This window comes from Manacus vitellinus, unplaced genomic scaffold (assembly GCF_001715985.3).
Source record: "Manacus vitellinus isolate BGI_N305 unplaced genomic scaffold, ASM171598v3 scaffold_8_pilon, whole genome shotgun sequence".
Classification (NCBI taxonomy): domain Eukaryota; kingdom Metazoa; phylum Chordata; class Aves; order Passeriformes; family Pipridae; genus Manacus; species Manacus vitellinus.
Genome location: NW_021940864.1, coordinates 22,549,611 through 22,571,864, shown reverse-complemented (window position 1 = coordinate 22,571,864; position 22,254 = coordinate 22,549,611). Strand labels below are relative to the sequence as shown.

The 22,254-nt window shown below is 39.6% G+C and overlaps 1 protein-coding gene across 1 annotated transcript; it reads right to left on the bottom strand.

The window, feature by feature from the left end:
- Positions 1-206: 206 nt before the first annotated feature.
- Positions 207-20,597, bottom strand: LOC103763080 (protein ELYS-like). The gene is made up of 25 exons (XM_018085263.3): positions 20,463-20,597; positions 19,133-19,259; positions 17,653-17,906; positions 16,113-16,293; positions 15,118-15,325; positions 14,384-14,500; positions 13,647-13,731; positions 11,747-11,897; positions 9,911-10,043; positions 9,642-9,823; positions 9,115-9,176; positions 8,202-8,330; positions 6,828-6,918; positions 6,654-6,743; positions 6,351-6,491; positions 5,800-5,931; positions 5,240-5,333; positions 4,727-4,850; positions 4,565-4,621; positions 3,255-3,401; positions 2,329-2,516; positions 2,011-2,155; positions 1,783-1,914; positions 446-593; positions 207-361 (listed from the first exon to the last, which is right to left on the bottom strand). Exons 2-25 carry the CDS (start codon positions 19,251-19,253, stop codon positions 207-209), a joined length of 3,267 nt encoding a protein of 1,088 aa, XP_017940752.3. The 5' UTR covers positions 19,254-19,259; positions 20,463-20,597.
- Between the last annotated feature and the right edge of the window lie 1,657 nt (positions 20,598-22,254).

Genomic DNA, 22,254 nt, shown 5'->3' with positions numbered 1-22,254 from the left:
AAGTAAGATTGTCATACCAAAACAGTTTCTCTAAATATTACTTCCGATTGATTCATAAATGTTATATATTGTATGTGCAAAAGAAGTGAAGCAAAGCTTTATTCACATGTACCTTCCCACCAAAACCCTAACATAATTCAAATTTCTCTTTCATTTTCTCTTCCCCCAAAAATGTAGCTCAACACTAAACATTGTGAAAAGGCTGCTTACCTGTAATATTGTGAGATACTTGTTTTCTGCTCATTTCCCAACCATACTTCTCTAAATTTGGACAATACTTTACCGATGAAAGCTGCTCGTGTGTGCACATTTCCTGCATTAGCCTGTCGTGTTACTGCTGATAATGCCTTTGGCCTTGGGACTGTAAAGCAAGAGGGAAAAAATACCAGCCTTGTGTAATCCAGGTGATGGCTGGTTGTCAGTAATTCCCCCCTCTAAAAGTTACCTTCTCTTAAGACCGATGAAGGCACACGGTAAGGCTTGGTTCTCTCTACAGCCAGCTTCCTTTGAACTGTAGGAAGGATTTTACTATATTGGTCTAGTAGAGAATTTCTGGCAACTGCTCTCTCTCTCAAGCGAGGATCACGATCATTCTGATAAATGAAATGAGTAAAGCAAGAAGTTATTTACAAGAAGTTTATTGCATGGAACTATCTCTGCTCTTCCTAATTAGGGCCTAAATTTGCTCTACAGATACAGTAAAATATGTCCACTGCACAGAACTGCAGCAAGTTCTATCCAGCTGCACACCAGTTTCAACCAATAGTTGAAAAGTGCAAGGAAGACTGAAATAATCGCAGAACCTGCAACTCCCAGTTAAAACTACTCTGGCACTCTATAGAGCTTTATTCTCATATACTTCGTATCACCTGCAATTTTCAAATGGTTTACAGAACAGCAGGTTTCACCTGGTTTTTCTGAAATACTAATGTCCAAGACAACTGAAGACACAGGGCAACTGCAAATTATGTTGGACAAAATTATGGGAAAATTAAAACAAGTTAGAAAAAGCTGCTTACACAAACCTTCTGGTTGGAACACAGTTTTCACATGCAGGACCTAAATATTCCAAGACCACCTTATAAGTTTGATTTTTCAGGAAAACTATGGTTCCAGAAAACAGCAAATGTATTAGAGATCCCCAACGGAAGTTCACATAACACAAAATTTCATCTTAATATTTTCAGAAACATGAGTAAGACTTTACATCATAAAAATAACATGAAAGTTGTGGAATCACAAAGCTTGCACTTTAGTTAGAGAAAACAATAAAAAAAAAAAACCAAACCACTAACCAAAACCCACTGTGCATATTTTACCTGTGGAGCATCTACACTGCTCTCAGTTTGAAAGATAAAATTGTGTACAAGACACAATATACAACATACATTTCATTCCACAGAAATGAGTGACACAAACATCTTCCATAGTCTAAGCCATACATAGCAAAGGGATCTCAGGAACTGAAGGAACAGATGGGCTGGTAAGAAAAGATACATATTTATTCCTCAGATGCAAACAAACTATTTCAAGTGAAGTCAACCATGGTCTGTAACATTTAATTTACAACTTCACAAAGCAGCTTTGCAGTAGTTTAGGTTCGGTTTAGCTTTTCAGTAGTTCAGCTTTTAGGTTTAGCTGTAACTTGATGTGTAGGAATTTACTCATAGTCTTTCAAAGAATGATACAAGAAATAAAGCAGGCTTTATACTGAGGACTATCAAAACTGGTTAGTCACATGAAGAGAAACTCGTGCACACTCAACAGGACTTCTACCCTTACCATAAGATTAACCTTCATTGACTGATTCAGCTGTAGTGCAGGGATATAGTTGGCACGCTGCAGATGGTGGACTAGAAGGAATTCATGATTCTGAACACCAGCATTGGTCTGTAAAAACTTCTCCAGACACTCCTGTGAGAAATAACACATTACAAAAACCTATTAGGATTCTGCCTCTTCTCTCGGCAAACAGACCATTCAGACTTTTTTTGTCTTCTCCAAACTTACTTTTTCAGTGTCTGTGAACGGCAGCTTCAGTAAATCCTCCATTAGCCCCATCTCCTGACAGATTTCATACATGTGCTTTAACAGCTCTTCTACATTTAATTTAGTGGTATGTTGCTGCAACAGACCCCAAGCCTCCACCATGCACCTGTAGTTTTTTGGGAGATGGAAAGGAATGGGAACAGCATAACCAAAAAGATGACCCAAAGTCATTGTATTCATTCAAAGATTAAAGGAAATGTAGAGGATCACGATTTGTATTATCTGCTCTCGCCCTTTCCCAGGATCTGAATGCCAAAACAGTGGGACAGATTTCCTTACCTATTGGACAACAGCACAGTGAGGAAAAGCCGCACTTCGCTACTGCTTGACATGGATGGCTTCATCATCTGGATGTACCTGAGGGCTCGCCTGTGCTCTCCTTGGCACATCAGGGACTGAATAATTCTCCTGTGTTGCCATGGCACAGTTTTGATTGTAGCTGGGTGGAAGAGCAGGGCCAGTGAATCCTGCACAAGTCAGAGATCACGTTTATCAGACTATATACATGCACACATGCCACACATACAGCCCACACTTCCTTAAGCAAGGCTGCAGGTGGGTTAAACACACTTAGATGTCTAATGAAATATTTGATCCAGGACATGTCAATTCCAGTATTTGCAGAGAAAAAATTCAGTTAGCCATACGGAACAAAGCAAATGTTTTAAAAGGACGAATTCAGACTTTTCTAAGTTAACAAATCTTTGTGCATAAACATTCCTTTTTACAAATATATCACTAAATAAGAAGTTACTCTACAAACAAATTGATTCTATTGACATGGTGACAGGCAAAGAACAACCTCCAGCATCAGGAAGAAAAGGAATTAGGTTGAAAAGTCACGTCTGCAGTCTTCCACCTCAAATCTTGCTGATACCCTCATAGGTTTCACATTTAAAGTACCCAAAACATCTTAGAGAAAATGCTTAACTGCTCTACCGAAAACCTCCAACAATAGATAGTTTTGAAAATTCAAATATCAAGTGTTATTAAAGTTGACTATTCCTTTGTTTTAAGTAATTTCCTGTCAAAGCAGTTAAAGTAAAATTTCAAATCATAGCTTACTGCTCCACAGTGCAGTGTTACAAAAATGCTTCTAATGTTTCAGTATCTCCTAATATCTAAGCACCAATTTTTTAAAAATAGTTTTATCAATTACAGCTCTGCACTGCAATGTGTATCTAAGTAAACTGTTACATACTTACTTCGTAATCACTGTGGTCTAGAAGCCAAAACCCTTGAATAAGCTTAACGAGACCCCAAGGGATAGCAAAGGTATTTAGAAAAGAGTCAATTACACTTTCTGTTTTATCCAGAGAGGTATGCATGATATCCAACAGGAAGTAAATTGTCTGAGAGTGAGTACTTAACTAAGGCAAATAAATTGGTAAGACCAAAAATTTATCACATTACATTTAGCAAAACAATGAAATGAGAATATAAAAATGGTAGGAAGCAGAACATGCTAACATATTAGTCTTGCTATTTTAAGCTATTATAACCTGAAAATAGTCAGGTCCTAATCACAAATTGCATTCTGAATAAACAGCCAGAAAGAAACACTCCTGGATTTCTGTAAGGCAATCAAAAAAGCCAAATTTGAGCATTTAAATCCTGCTGTTATAAACTCAGGTTCCTGCTTTAGTCAGTGGAGCTAGCAGTCGAACGTCCAATAATTAATTATTAATTATTTTGTATACTCTGGAAATGAGGAAAAATAACTATGTAAATTGTGGTGCCCTTAAAATACAACTTAGCACTGAATAATTGAAACTAGATTTAAAATGGTATATGGATCCTGCATTTGAAGTGTCATTTTCCCCTTCTGACATCGGTTGTTAGGGACATATTCTAATTAAAGACAGTGTGGGAGTATAACAGTATTTAAACTCCTTGCTCTCTAGGCTCCCCTTTTGGTTTACCTGACAAACAACAAAAGCAGGTCTGCATGTTCCAGCAGCTTAAAAATTAGGTTTCTGCCCAATGACTGTTCCCTTCTCCCTCTTTATTATTCTGAGTGCCTACAACTTTCAACACAACAAAAGCAAGCACAGTTAGCTGGGCTAGAAAATGGATGATTTTGGCAAAATCACGTACTGGAAAACCACTGTTAGAAATCCTTTGGCTCTGAAGCAGCACATTTTAGTGCACCATTCTAACACACAGTCATTTGCTACAGATATGGGTACTTAAAATTTAAAAACTGGTAAATTTTGAGAAAAACTAAGGGAGGTTTTTAATTTGAACTTTTTTTTAGGGAACCTGTTTTCTCATATCAGAAAAGACTTTGCAATAAAACATTAAAAAAAAACCAACCAAGAAATCAGAAAAGATCCAAACTAGAAAGAAATAAAGCAATGCTTCTGTCTAGGACTTAATTCTGTACTAAATATGTTCACTCACATTCTGTTTGAAGCATAAATTTAAAAACATTGTTAAACATATAAATGATAAACACATAAGAACTGTTATGTGCCTGTTCTGAAGGCTCAATGACAAAAACTAGAAAGGATACAATTGCATGTTTGTCACTTTCTTCAACGCTTTCCAGCAAATAGAGATCCAGCAGTGCCTGAAATGAAAGATTAAAAGGTTTTCTATTGCTCCTGTCTTTCAAAATCGTTGGCTTTGGGGGACTGCTGCTGGTGGTGGTGCTTTCAGTGAACAGAACACTCACATGTAAACTAGCAGGTGGGTATTTCCCAGTTCCTCCTTCATCTCTCTGCCACAACTTCTCCACTTGGTCTCCTAACTGGGAAACCATTCCATCAATCATCAAGCAGTCAGAATCCCATTTTCCTCTGCAACAAAAAGGAGCAAGGAGTTGAACAGAATAAACCACTAAGTCCAGCCTCTCAGTGTAACAGATTTCCACCAGTCAAAACAAAAAACCCCTTCCTATGAATCAAAGAAAGGAACACACGCACACAGGCATGATTATGGCTTGAAATGCACATGGCAGATATTTCTGTGTTGGAGGAAAGATGGTCTTTAGGTCACAAGAATTAGTAAAGGAGTCTAAAGTAGAAACCCAATAGAAAAGTTGCAATGAGCATTTATAGGTTTTCTTTGGTGTTGTATTACGTGTAAAACCAAGGAAGCACAGGCAAAGGGTTTTAAGCTGAAAAAAACTCCACCCTCCTACAGTCTAAGAGAGGAAGCTTTTCTAGAGCTTTCCTGCAAGTCTTACCTTGATAAACGCTCAAGTTTCTGTCGGTGACCAGTATAGTAGCTCTGAATCAAAGGATAATTGTAGAAAGGTCTAGACAAATGCACATGGTCATCTACAGGTAATAAAGTGAAAGCAGGTTAAAGTAAGACCATTTCTTTAAGTTTTTCTCAACTAAAACTCCTCATTATAAGACAGAAGATCAGACAAGCATCAATAAGCTTTCAACTCTCTAAGAAGTCGATCCTGTTTCTGCCTTTGCAAGGTGATAACTAAGACACAAGATTTGACTACTACCACTTGTCCGAAGATCCATTTCAAGTTTACAGCTAATGTGGTAGAGTATGTAGTGTAAGCTCAAGTTCACTATTAAACAAGCAACTATCAAAGGGAATGGTTTTTTGAATGTGACATGTGAACATTCATAAGACAATTAAGGCTGATAATAGAATTTATAGTCTATTTAAATTAAGGGCATTTCAAAGTGTATTTTCATCTCAAGCACAAATAAAAGGTTCAGAAAATACAGGTAATGCTTCTACTGTAAAAACAAGTGTTCCAGTATTACAGTATAGGCTTACCTAGATCCTCAGGAGGGAGACTGGATCGACAGAACCAGATGACCACTTGTGCATACAAAGTAATGAGGCTAGTTACCAGTTGCTTATTTGTGAAGTCTGTAAAACCAGAAAAAAAGGAATGAGATGACAAAGCTTGAACTATTAGATACAGTAACAAAGAAGACATCTGTTTTTCATGTAGCAGAGATTTTTACAATAGCAAAGGGATGGTTGTCTTTTCCCCTCAAGATGCCAACAACAATTTCTAATAACAGAAGCTACAGAAATTCACGCAACTTACAAATTACTCACTTCAGCTTCCTTTATATTTTCTAGCCATTTGAACACAGCTATAAATTGCTAGCTAAGAGTCAAGAATATTTTTCAGCATTACCACACCCAGTTGCTTACACAGCTTATTGCTGAATCAACGTAGCCTCCTCTACACACTCACATCAACTCCACAACCAGCCGTTCCCCTGAACTCAAAGCACCTTAAATCACAGTCCCAACTTCTCAGATTCAAGCCCCTCCTCCCACCTCAATCCAACTCCCTCCCAACCATCACCAACCTTTCTCAGTAAACTCTCGTGCTTCTGTTAGAAAACAGTTTAAGACTGTGCTAAGGCTGCTCAAGAGCAACTGGCAGTGCTGAAGGGACTGTAATGTCTGGGGGTCAATGAAGTTGCAGGAGCCGTCAAACAGCGGAACACCTTGTCAAGAATAAATATTAAATCATTAGTCTACAGAGCAATTGTAGAGTTCCAAAGGACACTTAAAGAACTGGGTGCAGTGTCATATACTGGCAGATCACTGAATAAGATCCTTTAGGAAGAGTTATTTTAGGTTTCAAAAATGACAACAGGAGTACTCACATATTTGGTCCAGTTCATCTTTTGTACAGATTACTTTGTTCCATGTCCACTCAAGAACAAACCGTAAATTAACAGCAGAACTTGGCTGCTCTTTAAAAAGAGAAAGCAAAAAAGAAATAAATACACAATGTCAAACTAAAACATACACAATAAAAATAATGTCAAGAGCATTACCTTCACAAGTCCAGTGTTTGATGCATCCAGTCAGAAGTTCTAAAGAACCTGTCTGGACAGCAGCTGACAATACTGCTTCCAACTGCTCCTCCTAAACAGAACAGACCAAATTAAATGAGAACCTCACATACCTGACACCTTTTGAACCATCCACAGAAGCGTTTATTTCCAACTGGATACTCATTCAGACAGCACAAAGTCAACTAGTGCACATGCAACTAAGTCCACATTCTTCTTCTTCATTCTAGCCCTGGCTGGACTGCCTGTTGCTCTGAGGAACACAGCAAAATTTTCCTCTGACATTTCAATTTACTAATTGGCTAATTCTAATCTGCATTTGCGTGCCTCTGTGTTTTAGCCTCCATTCATTGAGTTCCAATAACTATTTTCAGGAACATCTTGTGCTAATATCCCTCATGCACTTGGTGCACACGTTTGCCATCAGGAACACGTGAAGGGGACAGAACTAACACAACTGTGTCTGCATGGAAACAGTGAAGCTCAGGTCAAGCAGCTTCCAGGACTATCCCAACATGAAGCAGCTTTGACACCCAAAACACTAAGTCGTAATTTGTTAAAGTGCCAGAAGAGAAGTGAAACCTTTCAATTCTAAGGGGCTGTTCAAATACTGCAGTATAACATCATGGCAATCCTTGAGAAGGACAATGCACAGGTGTGCACACATCTGAGGAATCAGGTAGCAGCTTATTTCAAGTGGTGTTCAGACACTTCTTTCAGGTGAAATGGTCCTGCACTACATTTTACTTTTTTCTTTTTATTTTCCTCTGTTTGTTGTTTTGGTTTTCTTAAATTCAACAACATGTTTGCTTTCTAGAAAAACTGTTACATTCAAGGAGATTTCTACACATTAGAAAACATTTTTTTCTGAAAATGGGTTTGAAACAAGGAAACACACCAAATACTACTTACAGTGGCAAACAAACCTCCAAACCAAGCTTCTTGACCCTTATTCTGAAATTTCTCTTTCTAGCATTTAAAAGCAATCCACACTTGAAAGCATAACAAGTCTCCAACAATACAGTCACAATTCAGCAAAGGTCATCACAAAATTTTTTGCTTTCCCAAGTTATTTCCAAACCAGAATTAATACCAGAACATCTAACGGGAACATAAGAGTCCTCATCAGGCTCGCAAAATAAGTGTTCTATGGGCTGGGTCAGCTTTCAAAGAGGGTTGTTCCCAGTCAGACTCAGTGGTTTGGATCTAACAATACTTTTGCTAACTAAAGTCAACAATGCCTTTCAATGCAACTGGCAAAACACATAAAAATCAAATGATCATGTCTTGTAGCCTCGACCATCCCATCAAAAAAGATGGATGTATTTTCCCCTGGATTCCCCAACGTACACTCACCTGACTCAAACTGGATGGCTGGACATCAACCAGTCTTGGAGACAGCGAGCCACCTACGAGACATCTTCTGTAGCTGTCATGAATGGCTTCACTTGTTAGCGGGCCAGATTTCTTCAAAGACTTCAAGGTCTGAAACATCAGTCAAAAACCACTGATTAAGACAGTATTAATACTCAATCACTAAGGTTCTGTCTTAAAAACAGCAGCCAAACTAACAGTTCCAGTTTATAAAAAATATCCTGTAGAGGAAGATATGAAAATATCAGCCATTGCAATGCTGAAGGAAGGATTTTCTAGCTTCTCTGTCACTACACAGGCCCTGCTTTTTCCCTGACCACTGACACAAATTATATTCTGTAGAAAATAAACCTAACACAACTTTAAATCACACTTTGGAAGATCCCTTCTATGCTTGTTTGTGCAGAAGCTGATTCATGTTGGAATATTTAGTGAGCTGGAACTTAATTTGAAAGGATTTGTCACAAGTTGTGCAGTGGCTCAGAAGCTATAATTTGGTTGATGTGGGGAGAAAAAAATATTAATTTCTTCTTCAACAGTTAAATAATTTTTCCTTTTTTCCATTCTGTCTTCCTTTCTCAAGTTAATCAGGGATCAAAACCTAACTCCAGACTGTGCAGATAGTTTGATTGATGGGCAATGAAGTAACTGCTTTCCCCAACCTCCACAACACTTTTGTTCTTGCTCCAACGGCAATGTTACATTCCTTTCTAGGCATTCAATCCCTACTTGTGCTTCCCTGAATCAGTACTATTTGCATAAAACTGGCAGGACATAACTGCAGTTGTGCATGTGGACAGACAGGATGAACATGGAGTGATCTCCAACCCTCAAGGCAGTACAAACTTACAAAAGGTTCATTTCATTCTCAATATAGATACAGTAAAAAAGTCACCTCTTTCTGGAAGCTGGTGCAAGTCATGTGAACGACTCCTGAGTTCAGCAAGCACGTAACATCTGCAGAAACAATGAGTGTTCAACAGCCTTCAGTACTCCCACAGTATGACCTGTTTCTGTTCTTTAAATAGCGAGATCTGGAAAGACATACCCTGAGTGCCTCTTTTCTTCATCAGATCACTTTAAAACTTCCTTAAAAAAATCATTTCTGTCCATAGAAACTTTATCTGTAGAGCTACCGAGGTGCTGTGCTTTGTACCTCAATCCAAAATCATTTCATCTTATGACCATCAGCCCTTCACAGGCTACGTTACAAAAGCACCAAAACCCACAACTCAGCAGACTGTCAGATATGTTTCACAATACTGAAGACCTTGTTAGCGCAAGGTCACCAGGTTTGTGAGGGTTTGGGGTTTTCGTTTGTTTTGCTTTTGGCATGACAAATGAGGAACAAGAAAGATAACCACTAAGTGGCATTTGACCTCAACTGAAGCTTGTCACTAGTCAAAGCAGTGAAATACCTACCAAAGTTATAGGTGCTTGGATTAAAAAACTGCTCAGGTGGTGGATAAGAAGGAGGAACTCCCCGACTTAAACTCCGCTCATGTACCAGAATATCCAAAATGAGGTTTGGAGAAGTCATGCTTATTACAGCATCCAGTGACCACAATGCAAAATAGGGGCAATCATGAAGGAATTCTTCTGGCCTTAAAGAAAACAAGTGCATCAGCTAAACACCAACTTTCAAAGGACTTACTTGTGGGGATATTGAAAGCAGTCTAACAAAAACCTACCTCAGTGAGTCTGGCATTTGAACATGATACCAGCGATTGATGTCAAATACACCCAAATAAGTAGATGGTTTTCCCTGACCATATGTATTCACTTGCCAACTGAAGATTGATACACTGGTGTCAGGAGAGATTACTGTCAAAAACAAGCCATTGTTTCTTATTGTAGAAAATACAAAATACTTGTTTTTAAAACATCACTTTCTATTTTGGTTTAATTCTGTTATTTCACTTGTGAAACCCGACACTTCACTAAGAATGATAAAAATAATTTACAGAATATCGAACATCTCAGTGATAGTTTTCAGTCATACTATCTCTTTTGCTTGTTCAAATTGTATTTGTTCTAAGCCAAATCAACTACATAACTGTTAATTAATTAAGTTTTGCATGCTAGATTAATAGTTTAGGGGGAAAATAGGCTAGGAGTACATACATAGCTACTTTTAAAAAGCATACATTTATTTATCTTACGCAGTTGTATCACTCAGCTAGCATGAATAATTTCCATATTTGACTCAATTACAAGTTTAAAGGATAACTCCTCTCCATCATATTCAGAATGAAATAACGGCATTATCACACTAACTAACTAACTAACTAAATAATTATTATAATTAAAAACACAAACAGGAAATTGGAATAAAGATTTTGACATAAAACATTCATAGTCTTCTATTTTGCTTCTCTCAATAAGTGGAATGCTCTGTCTTCCCTGGGGAGAATGCCCTCTCTAGACACAAAACAAAGTATGTGAATATCATTTACCCTAATAGAGTAAGGAACAAAAGCAGACAGTATATTTGGCAAAATGTTTCTCTGTTCTCTGTTGAATTCACAGTTACTATTTAGGGATCCTCACAGACTTTGCTGTGTCTCATTAAGAACTTCTGTGCCATTTCCATTTTGTTAGCTGCTGAAACTGCCTTTGAATGTAACAATTACTTTCACAATTCAGAAGACAGCTTCACTGCTAGCCTCAACACACATCCAACACAAGCTCATGTGTCCCCCGAACCTAATTTGAGCAGGTTCTCAACAAAATAGAAACCACCACTCACAGGTATTTCGCCATGCCTTTCGATTTGATAAAAACGAGAGAGAAAAGGATTTTCTTTTTGTTGTTATGTTGGGGGCTTGGGTTTTTTTTAGGGGTGTGGGGTAGATAATATTCAGCAAGCTGTCATCCAGGACTGCTTGGTCCTTTTTACCAGGCAGATTTACAGACACTCGTCCCCAAGCCTGTAGTGTTGCAAGGAGTTCTTGAACCTCATAAAATTGGCCTTGGCCCATCAATCCAGCCTGTCCAGATCCCTCTGCAGAGCCTTCCCACACTCCAGCAGATCAACACTCCTGTCCAAGGTGGTCCCAAACACCTTGAGGGTGCACTCAATCCCCTCGTCAAAATCATTGATAAAGATATTCCATAGGACTGGCCTCAACACTGAGCCCTGGGAAACACCACTAGTGATCGGCTGCCAACTGGATGCAGCCATAGCTTGAATGGGGAAAAAAACCTCAGGTAACATTCCTGAGCAGTAGAGAGAATGATCTTACTGTTCAAAGATGACAGCTGGCTGAATAAACTGACTGACCAGCATTATACAGATGACCCCACTATACATTCCTCTAGCATGTCAGCAAGAGTAAAATAAAACCTATTTTTCCCTTAAAGAATGATATTCAGAGGAATAAAAAAGTCCCACATAACTTAAGCATCCAATTTCTTTTAAATAAGCCCAACAAGCTTGGCTAGACAGCGGGTACAGAACAGCATTCATTGCTTAGATTCCCAAACCATGCAGTTTAGAATAATGAAACATGGACATCAGAACAAACCTTCATTAACGCTGTCCTCTCTGTCAACATGGTTGCGAAATTTTTCTATGGTCTGAAAGCTGAGGAATTTAGTATTGATGATCTGCCCTCTCAAGGGAAAAATTCCACCAGTAAGATCTAAACTGTACAGTTTAACACAGTATTTAAAATCCTGGGGGAAGAAAATTGAAGAAGAGAGAAAAGGTCATTTTGAGATAAAAACATACGTTATACCTAAATATGAAATAATGCAAATATCTAATATAATATGCAAATTGTACTGTATATTTCCTATGAATAGAAACTACATCTGACATGCAAGAAAATTGTCAAATCATAATGGGCAAGTTTGGCTGTAAAGAAAAAAAAAGAAAATATTTTGCACATTTTCCAAATTTAGCATTTCCCTAATATTAGTCAGATCTAAACATGTTCTGCAGAATTCTTTGCAACTTCAAGTGTCTTTACAAACCTGAATATATACCTACAAAGAGATATCTGAAATAATGCAACACGTGGATGCAATGGTCTTTGATCTGTGTCTTGATTATAGAACCTGACATTACAACAGCTAAAGCTCAGTCAAGAGATATTATTCATAGACACACCACTGGAGTGAACATGCATCTCTCTCTAATAACTGAGAACCTTTTACAGATTTAACAATCTTCTTTCAAACTTCATAAACTCTTACCAGCACCTCCTCTAATCTTGTAGGAGACTAATGGGTGAAATATCCCTCAATTCCTTATAAAGAGGATACGGAGTGCACATGGACAATGTGTTTAGGATCACAAATTACTACAGAGTAAGCAACCTCTTTGAGATACACAGAAATGGACATAGAGAAAGGATTGTCTCGAACCTCTGATATCACCATTTTCTAAGAAAACATTAACTGAAATACTATCTTTCCAAATACAACATTCATTCAAATTGTCTACCATACAACATGTGAATACTGTACTTCTGAGGGTTGAAAGTCCAGCATTAACTACACCGCAGCTTTCTCAGGTTACAAACACAATAACAATATTTAATCACTTTGTGTGCTTTTTTTTGAAAAATGAGGAAGGAACTTTCCTATACATAAGGAGAAAGGGACAAAATTTAAACTCATTCAAAAAATTCAAAATGCGCAGTCCCTACAGAGTACAACAGTTGAAGAATCACCTCAGTTTTATTCCATACCTAATGAGAAAATGCAAGACAAGGTATCAAAGTAGGAGGAAAGACTTGCTCTGAATTAAGATTACTTTCCCACCAAAAAGATCTTAGAAAAGTTTCAAGCACACTTCTGAACAGAATTAAACATTGTACAGGTGCCTCTCATAGATGTTGGGCATCTGAGACCTCACCTATCTTTTAAATACATCATCTCTGGAACAAGTTCTAAAAGTTTACGGAGACTCTTTGACCAAATCATATCACTATTAATTGAATTTACATATTTTGCTGGCTTTAAGAGTAGACTTCAGGGGCAACCCAACCAAAAAGTAAAACAGTCATATTTACAGCTGCTAAGTTTCAGGATCAACGCTTAAGAGACACTTGTAGCTATGTGTTATTTGAAGTTCAGTTTGGTTACACAAAGCTATTTGAAGTCCTGTCTTCTCTTCCTACATGCCATTCATGTGACATTTAAATTAAAAATAATTTCATTGTAAGAGCTGTTTCCTCTTCAGGAATTGAATGTAGTTTGCAGATGAATCTAGTTGGAATACACAGCTCTGTAGCATAAAATTGTATGACTTGTTTTTGAAAAGTACAGACAAAAGCCATGTCCAAGAAAACTCATCAAAAGACTTTTTCTTTTCTTCAGTTCCTCTCTGAAGTTTCATTGTAAATATTAGCCTGACCAACTCAACTGATACTCAGAGAAAATTGATCTTTTCATGTCTCACACACAGGCATGTCTTACCTCATACATGACTTGTCCAGATGCCAGGCATTTTCTGTCACCAAATGCTAACTGCAACAGATGTAAACTCAGAGCATTCCCTTCACTGAAAAGGGTATAAATTAGGAAATTTGATTACAAAGTTGCTTTACAGTCCTCATTATCATTTTAATACGTTTAGGCTGAAACTTACTCAAGAACATGCTCTTGCTGAAAAGAAAAATGCCACTTCCCAAAACATGATAGTTGGTCACATTTAGCCATTAAAACATAAAGAAGAAAATTTTGACACTAACAGCTTCCATACCATTGGAAAGCTCTAATACGTTGTATGGACCTAAAATTCTTGGAAATAGTTCTTAACAGTAAAGTGTTCTCCATCAGAACTGTTTTGAAGTCAAACTTAAGACTGCCACTCTTTGAATAGCTGGGGCTGATTAAATAGCTTGCTGAGGCTGAGAGAGAGAGAGGTATCCTTCTCCCCTTCCCACCAAAGTTTATTCCCTCTCTTGCATGCACTGCACCCTTCCACACTGACTTGATTCCTTGGCCCAGCAGAAAACCACTGATTTGTCTGCTCAACACTGTTTGTTTTCTGCCAGGGAAGCCAAACAGGCTCACAAAGGCTCCAAAGACTGCTGAAGCCCTCACAAGGCAACCAGCAATACTGTCACCTCCCTCCCTTGGGGACAGTTGTATGTGAACAAGTATTAAAAAAAAAATACTAAAATCAGTGGCTTATGGTAATTTTTATTCACCTTTGTTGTGTAGACTGAACAGCCCACAAGTAGCAACAATTGCAAAGATCACTCTCAGGCTCTTGAAAAGTAAGAGCAGAGACAGGAATCCTTCCTCCTGCAAGCCTAGTGTAGTGCCTACAGGTTTGAAAAAAGAAAAAAATTGATTCATGTGCATACTTGCCTTGGAATGGGTTAATCCCCTATTTCCATCAAGACTGAAATGAGAAAAGGATGTGTTATCAAGTACAGATTACTTACTGATTTTTTCATGTTTCACTTGTTTAATCCTGGATACTTTGAAGAATATTATCACAAAAATCACATCATTCACATACTGAAGCCTTTCAGTGTATGCCCTAATTGCAGTAACTCATTCTGAAAAATACATTCTAAAACCTGTTTCAACAAACTATATGCATTACCAGATTTCACTGAATACTACTGGATAGAACAAACTGACTTACAAAAATCACATCCCTACTGTCTGACATAACTGAAAGCAGCATGCTTTCCACAATTCCTCAATCCACAGACACAATAAGGAGAGCAATCTTAGTCCACTGCAGAGAAGGTGCTCTACTCCATCCATGTAAAACCTAATATTTATTTCAAAAGAGGATTTCTGAATATTCCAAGGTTATACTCAACATTTCAGTCACAGAAAAAGATCTCTTGAAGTTAACATACTTTCTGAAGCAAAAAATTGAGACCACTGCACCTCCAACCATGGCCAAGTGAAAAGCAGTACTTACGCCCTCTTCAAAGTTCTCATACTTCCCAGCGACAGGTAGCCATCAGAAAAACCCACAACGAGCTGATTGCTTCTGCTTATGTAGCTCAGGGTTGACACTGCTATTCCTGAAGGACTTCGTAATTGAAAACAGAGATGCCTCCCTTCTCTGGTCACAGCTTCTCTTCTTTGTGGAACTTCAGCAGGAATTCTAGTGACAACTTCTAGATCTACATACATAAAAGCAGGCAATAAATGAGTATGTTATGCCATTTCAGTTGCATTTTAGACTTGTGACAATATGTATAAACTAATTCTACCATCCCAGGCAAAATACCCATTTCTGCAAAACCTTTTTTGCTGTTTCTGTATCTATTCAAAGAACAGAAGAAGTCTGCCATTGGACAGGTACTCTCACTTCTATTTCAAAGCTGGGTACAAGTGTAACTTTTGTAGACAAATTCTTCTTGGACTCTATAAATCAGGAGTATGGGCCTCAGATGAAACTACCTGAAGGGACATCAACACCTGAAGCCACTCTTGAAATAGCCAAAACAGTCTGTGCAATCTGAATACACAACTTACAGGGTTCAGTCAATGCAAGACTTTTTCATAAGTCAGATTTATTTCAAAGCCTAAAGTTTGCCCCAAGTCCATTAATGGAAAAGGGAGAACACTCCCAAGAAATATGGTACTTCTTACATAACCTTCTTTCAGGCAGGTGCACTGACTCAAATGGTAAAATTCCTATATCCCACTGGCAAGTATCACAGTGACAAAGGGATCTGGGTGGGAAGAGGTATTTACAACACCAGGAGGAGTATTAAGGCACTCCTATTTTTGATCAGGTCAGGACCATAGGATGTCAAACTGCCATCTGCAATCTGTAGGCAGAAATGACAGTAATGTCAGCAGTGAGCCTGCACTCTGGTATCTTCAGAGTGGGACGCAAGCTGGTTTTTTACAAGACACAAATTTTCCTACTACTAAATTCAAGTTTAAAAACTGCAGGCTTACCTGATGCTTCTACTTCATTCTGACTGCAAGATAAATCATCCAAACAAAGGTCAACCAGAAGTACACGACCAACATCTGTAGCCACTGCTGCCACTCCAAAAAGCCATCGCAGACTCTGGTGTAGGTGCCGAGTGCTCACACTGGCTCCTCCATCATTGCTTATGGGTTCTATTGCAGTAGCCTTCAGGAAAACTACAAGTTAATATTGGAGCTGTTTGACAAGGTAAACAGCAATCATTCAGAAGTGAAGCAGTATTTAGCATATTAGAAACAAGAAAGTAAATACAGAATCATAAGACTTAAAAGAAAAGCATTCCTTCCAATGATATCAAGAAAAAGGAAATTTATAAAAAGAAAACTCTGTACAAAAATCTCTTACTGCCTTCTATTTACTACATTTCCTACAGTTATTTAGCTGAACCAATTTCCACTTACATGGTACATTCTGTCTTTATAGCTCACCAATTTCCATTTCCTACTTAGAAATAAGTCTAAGAAAGCACACAAAATCGGTTACATGCAAAAAGCTTTATCATATCTAAGTGATTTAAGTAAGACAGACACAGCTAAATCCACTTCTCCCACTGCTCACAGACCATCAGCACTGTGATACAGTCCAGGCCTTCTTTGCCAAACAGGTAGTGGGATAAATCAGGGCTGCAAGTCTAACGAGGCAGTGGCCAAAGGGCACAATGGACACACCATTTCCATGAGAATCAAACATTCTTAGAAAGGGCTGAAGGGAGACCCTGGCTTAGCAGAAATTACACATCTCCTCACTTAGACTGAAAATACCCAACAGACAAAGACAAATTTTAAACACACACCAGCAACTGTTGTGGATGTCCATGAAATCTGTAAAAGCCAACCTCAACCAGCCTGAGGCACAAGTGCTCTCTGACATGCCAAGCAGTCTGAACACTCTTCCAGGAAAAGGTGAAGACAGACCTTTCAGCACCTGCAGCACACCCCAGGACAACACTGGCTGTTCTAGCAGAGACACGAGCACATGAAGGCTCCTGCACTAAAGCTGAACAACAGAACAACATGGGCTGTTGTTCAGCCTCTTACAAAACATCACACCATGAAAACAGGCAGCTTTACCTCAACAACAAACGTTTATTGGAAAAGAAGTGAGCATCACAAGGCAACCCATCTTTTTATGCAGATTCTTTTACCCCTAGAAGTGGGGAAAAATATCCACATCCCTCAGCCCCCTAAAGTTTTCTTCGCTCCTATATCAAGCATGGAAATCAAGAAAATTTGGGAAAATACCATTCGACAGTTCTGAAATATGCAGCCATTATAAACCCCCCCACAAAAAAAAGTCCAGAAAACATGGTGCTCATTGAAGCCTTAGAAGAATAATGACAAAAATGCAGAAAGGGATGTTGAGAAAAAGGCTCTCTTGACTGGGTGCTCTGAAGTGACAATACAGAAAATGTAAGTCCCACAAAGAGACACTCCAGAGCTTTTCCCAAAACAGGATGGTGTAGAAGTTAACAACCCAAAAGCTTCCTTTCCCCAAAAAAGTACATACCCTGCCTGGAAGAACAACTGCTTTAACCACTCGGGAGATTCCAAGGTCGTACAGACACAGAACACTTCCCTCGGCTTCTTCCAACCCAACCAGGAGTCCAGTTCTCTTCTGCCATGAAAACTCCTTTACCACGCGAACGGTGGGAGGCTGCTCATTGACTCCGCTGAAACGATACGCAGAGAGCCGCTCTCCTGTCACAGAGCTCACCACCTCCAGCTGAGGACCACACGCCAGCCACGCCAGCCCACTTCTGCCTGTAAGAGAGAAGAAAGCTGACCAAACAAATCCCAGCCAGAAGGCGGAAACAACGGAAAAGGTACTGTCAAAGAGAGCAAGACCAACTTACCTACTTCTGGACAATTAGTTAAAATCACCCATTGCAATCCTCAGGCAGTACCTCTTACAATTAACAGCCTCAGTATTTTGCACTTGTACCTGTCATTCCTGTGCTCAGCAACATTGACTGCCTGGGATAAAGATGACAATGATAAAGTGACCTCCAGTCTTTATGCCCTATTGGGCTTGGGTTTGCTACAAAACACCATCAAGTGCATACAGGAACACAAGTTGTAAAGTATACTTCAAATATAACCCATCCAAACCAATTCATTTCCAATTTCTTTATTTTACCTCACACAGGACTACTCTGGGAAGGGATTTGGACATCAACAGGAAATTATCTTGAAGTGGGCACTGCATGCAGAAATCTAAACTTCTGCAAGTGCTGATCACAGAAAGAATTTAACACGTGTTGCTTTGCTGAAGAACTTCAAGCTCAAAGGAAGGATTAACTCCAGTACCACACTTACTCAGGTAGGTAAGATTCTACCTGGTCTTAACAGAAGCTCAGACACCCAGAGAGACATCCAGCTCGACTTTCAGGTTGCCTAGAAAGTCAACTATCTAATCTGCTTAGCTGCTTTCAGCAACTCTCACTGGGTCCTCATCTGCATCCTATTAAATACTTTGGAAATATGTGGGCAGCGCTTAACAGAGCTGTCCTCTCCCTCTGTCCTTTTACTCAGACTAGAGAAGAAAAAGCAGACTGTTCTGCCTCTGTAACATTGTAGAAGAACTATTTCTGCACGGGATGTTATGACGGAGATAGAGCTTGAGCAGGTACAAAGAAATGCGGCCCAAAACAACACTACTGCTTTTTTCAAAACTGCCTTCCATTCCGTTCAAAACTGCCTTCCATTCCGTTCAAAACTGCCTTCCATTCCGTTCAAAACTGGGGAGGACTCTGATTCAGGATGGTCATGTTATATATCACTTTAATAGCACAAGATTGGTGCAGGTTTTTGCAGTTTCAATGCTTAACTCTATTAATGGGTTAGTATTAACATTTCTAGTTGTTAAAATATCCTGTTTGTTCTATCAGAACCTGATGCATTTTAACAGAACCAGCCTGATGCTATGACCCTGTGCTTCAGGCAGTAACAACTTTAAATCAAGACCAACTCTAAAGGAAAATGCTCACCTCCAGAAAACTTCCCACACAGTCCAGAATCTAGGGTGGTCTCAGCTTCCTTAAGTGCCTCAACAGTCACCTCTGGAAACTGCAGCAGACTGCTCGTTACCTGAGCTGTTAGGTCTCGCATTCTTCACTGAAAATGAAGAAAAAAAGGCAAAAATAGTCTCATGTGAGCCATAAATATTTTTGAGAGTGACCCAAGTTTCATCAGTATGCAGTGAAAAATCTCGTATACATCACCTGTAGTTCTTTTTGCTTAAAAAAATTGAACTCGGGACAGTTTTTCTTCTCACAGCTGAGTAAAGGGAGAACCCTTTGTTTTTCTGATGTCTATGAGATCACCAACAAAAAGTGACACAGAGGTATGGACAATATCAATAACAGGGAAGAAAACAACACACCAAGTTCAAATCTACTCACATAAGTTAGCAAGATATGATTTCAGAAAAATTATGTATTAAAAACCTTCTCAGTAAGAGGTATAATTTTCCATTTGTCCTCTCCCTTGATTTAATAGTTTAATATTTGTTGTCAATTGTCTTCTAGTAAATATCATACATCATTCACGTCTTATTTACATTTTGTACTGCTGGTATTTTCAAGCAAAACAGATTTTCATAGGTCATCAATTGCACGTACTTTTCCATACACTCAGGAAGTAAACATAACATAGCACTTCCAAACACTGGGGTTTTTCTGTACTGAGATCCTCATATTCCTTATTCCTTCCCTTCCTTCCTATTGCCTTTCCTTATCATATCTTTGCAGCATTTGACAAAAATTTCTAGGCTTTGAGGAGGCATGCACCAGGACCAGAAGCAATTGTTAAACCTGAAAGACTGACCCTGACCTTTCTATTGGCAGAAGCTCCAGACTTGGAGTCACGCTTTATTAAGGAACACTTAAAACACAGGGAGCACTTTCATTTAAGCCAGTAACTCTGCTTGCTTCATGCAAAGACCCCGAGACCCCCAAAAATCGCACTGGATTCCTGTGAGGCTGTGCCCTCCCCATTACACCCATCCCTCATCCTGCAATCACCACTCTGCACACAGAGAGCACATCCCGCCTCCTCCATTTGGACGGTTCACAAAGAGTAGATGGGAGGGGAGGGGTGTAGGCCCCTTCAGCGAAGGTGTGCACTGAAAGCCTTATTAATCAAATGATCAGACCCCTTAACTCCCAGAGCAGCAAATCGCACACTCCTTGGCTCTTACACACCATGGCCTCCTGCCGAAGTGCTTCTGCCTGCCTAAACAACCACCATGTGGTTGCCATGCACGCTCATGGTGCCCGCTCAGCCTCGCTGCTTTCACAAACTGTGTATATATATTACCTGCATAAGGGTACGTGCAATATGAGAGCATAGGCTACATTATGGTGTTCAGATCACAGGAGGGCCCCAGTGCCAGCAGCTGGTGGGAATTGCTGAAAATTATGCAGAAGCAGCAGTTAACAGAACTTACATAACGATGAGTGGAAGGTTGGGAGCTCGGTAACAAGTCAAACCAGCCCAACACAGCTTGTTCAGAAGCATGTTGCACAGCTTACATAACCAGGGTTAACAATTTCATATGTAACACTTCTCTGAGGAATATGTATATCCTTGGTTTATAGATACGTGTATCATCTTGAGCCAGGCATGCACATCAGGCAGAGTTATCCCCTCGCATGCCCAACTGCATAATAAGGTAACGTCTACTTCTTAACACTACATGGGTTTTAAAGAGTTTTATTCCTGAATTTTGATGACAGGACCACAGGTCATTGTGTGAGTCAGTAACCAAAGTCAGGTCATGGGGGACAGAGGCCCGTCTGTGTCTGCAGTGTCAGCAAGTGGGTGGGGCAGTGAAGGTCTCAGTGCCGGGAGCTGGGCTGGAGACCACAGGGATGTGGCACATGTATCCAAGCTGCCAGAAAGGGAAGGGTGGTTGTATTTTCCCCTAGCCATATCACAGAATCACAGGGTCAACTAGGCTGGAAAAGACCTCTGAAGACTTACATTGAATCCATGTAAACTGCTTGCAGACTTCAGGGTGGGGAGCCAGTGAGTAGGAGGAAAAACCAGGAAAAACCAGTCTCTGGGAAGATTGTTTCAGGCAGAGGGCAGGGATGCAGCCCAGGGTGGGGGCACAGACAATTGCTGGGCTTGAAGCTGTGCTGAGCTTCTGGGTCTCTGTAAACGCAGGTGTGTGTGGGAACCGATAGGCAAGGGAGGGGGATTTTGGTGAATTGCCACAGTGCTGGATGGGAGGTGCCAAAGGCACAACCCTGTCTCTAAGAACCTATGTAGCCAGACTCATTGGTGTCATGCACGTGCATGGTGCATGCTCAGCCTCGCTACTGGCCAAACTTGCCAAGAGAAGAAAGCAGCAGCCACATCCATGGGACTTGGACAGAAACACCCCCAAGGTATGGAGCGCATCTGGGCAGGCTCCTGTGACCAGGAAGGAAGATGCCCTGGGTTAGTAGATTTGTAACATCCCATCACTACTTGGGCAGGCACTGACATCAGATGTTAACCTTCACAATAGTAAATTCATTAACTTTAAAAAAACCCACCAAAAACCAAGCTGTTCTGTACCAGCTTAAAGGTTGAGAATTAAAAGTACAAATAAAGATCCAGGACATGATTTTTTTTATTCACTCTATCCAAGACCTGTCTTAAATAGGAGTAACTCAGATTCAAATAGGGTTATGCATTTCCATGTTGATAATGCGAGCGAGATGGGAAGGAGTGAGTTTTCACTGTTGTTTTTACCACAGGGACGCACAGTGGATGATGTCAAAGGAAAACAGCAACATGTTCACAAATTGTATCCTTAAATTATTTCTGCGGGCACAGAGCTGGGGAGGCTGGTTAGGGAAAACAAAGTGCTCTTTCTTGAGGGAAGTAACACAGGAGTAATTCACAAGCAGCCATCAGTCACCAGGGTGGTACTGTTGTAGACAGAAGGCACTACTGCACAGGAGTGAAGCTTTCTGCTTACAGCAGTGCTAGAATCCACTGGACTACAAGCACAGAAGGATGGTGATGGAGCAGGAGCACCCAGCAGCTACAAAAACTGTACTAAGACTAAAAAAAAAAAGACTTCTAGTGCATAAAGAGGTATGGCACAATAAAGCTT

Excerpts from the sequence above, each read along its gene's own strand:
- LOC103763080 (XM_018085263.3), bottom strand. The coding sequence starts at position 19,253 with ATGCGAGACCTAACAGCTCAGGTAACGAGCAGTCTGCTGCAGTTTCCA. Across the intron at positions 16,294-17,652 it reads CAGTTGTTCTTCCAGGCAGG|GCTACTGCAATAGAACCCAT; the intron begins GTATGTACTTTT and ends GTTTTCCTGAAG. Across the intron at positions 9,177-9,641 it reads TCCAAGCACCTATAACTTTG|ATGTTACGTGCTTGCTGAAC; the intron begins GTAGGTATTTCA and ends TTGTTTCTGCAG.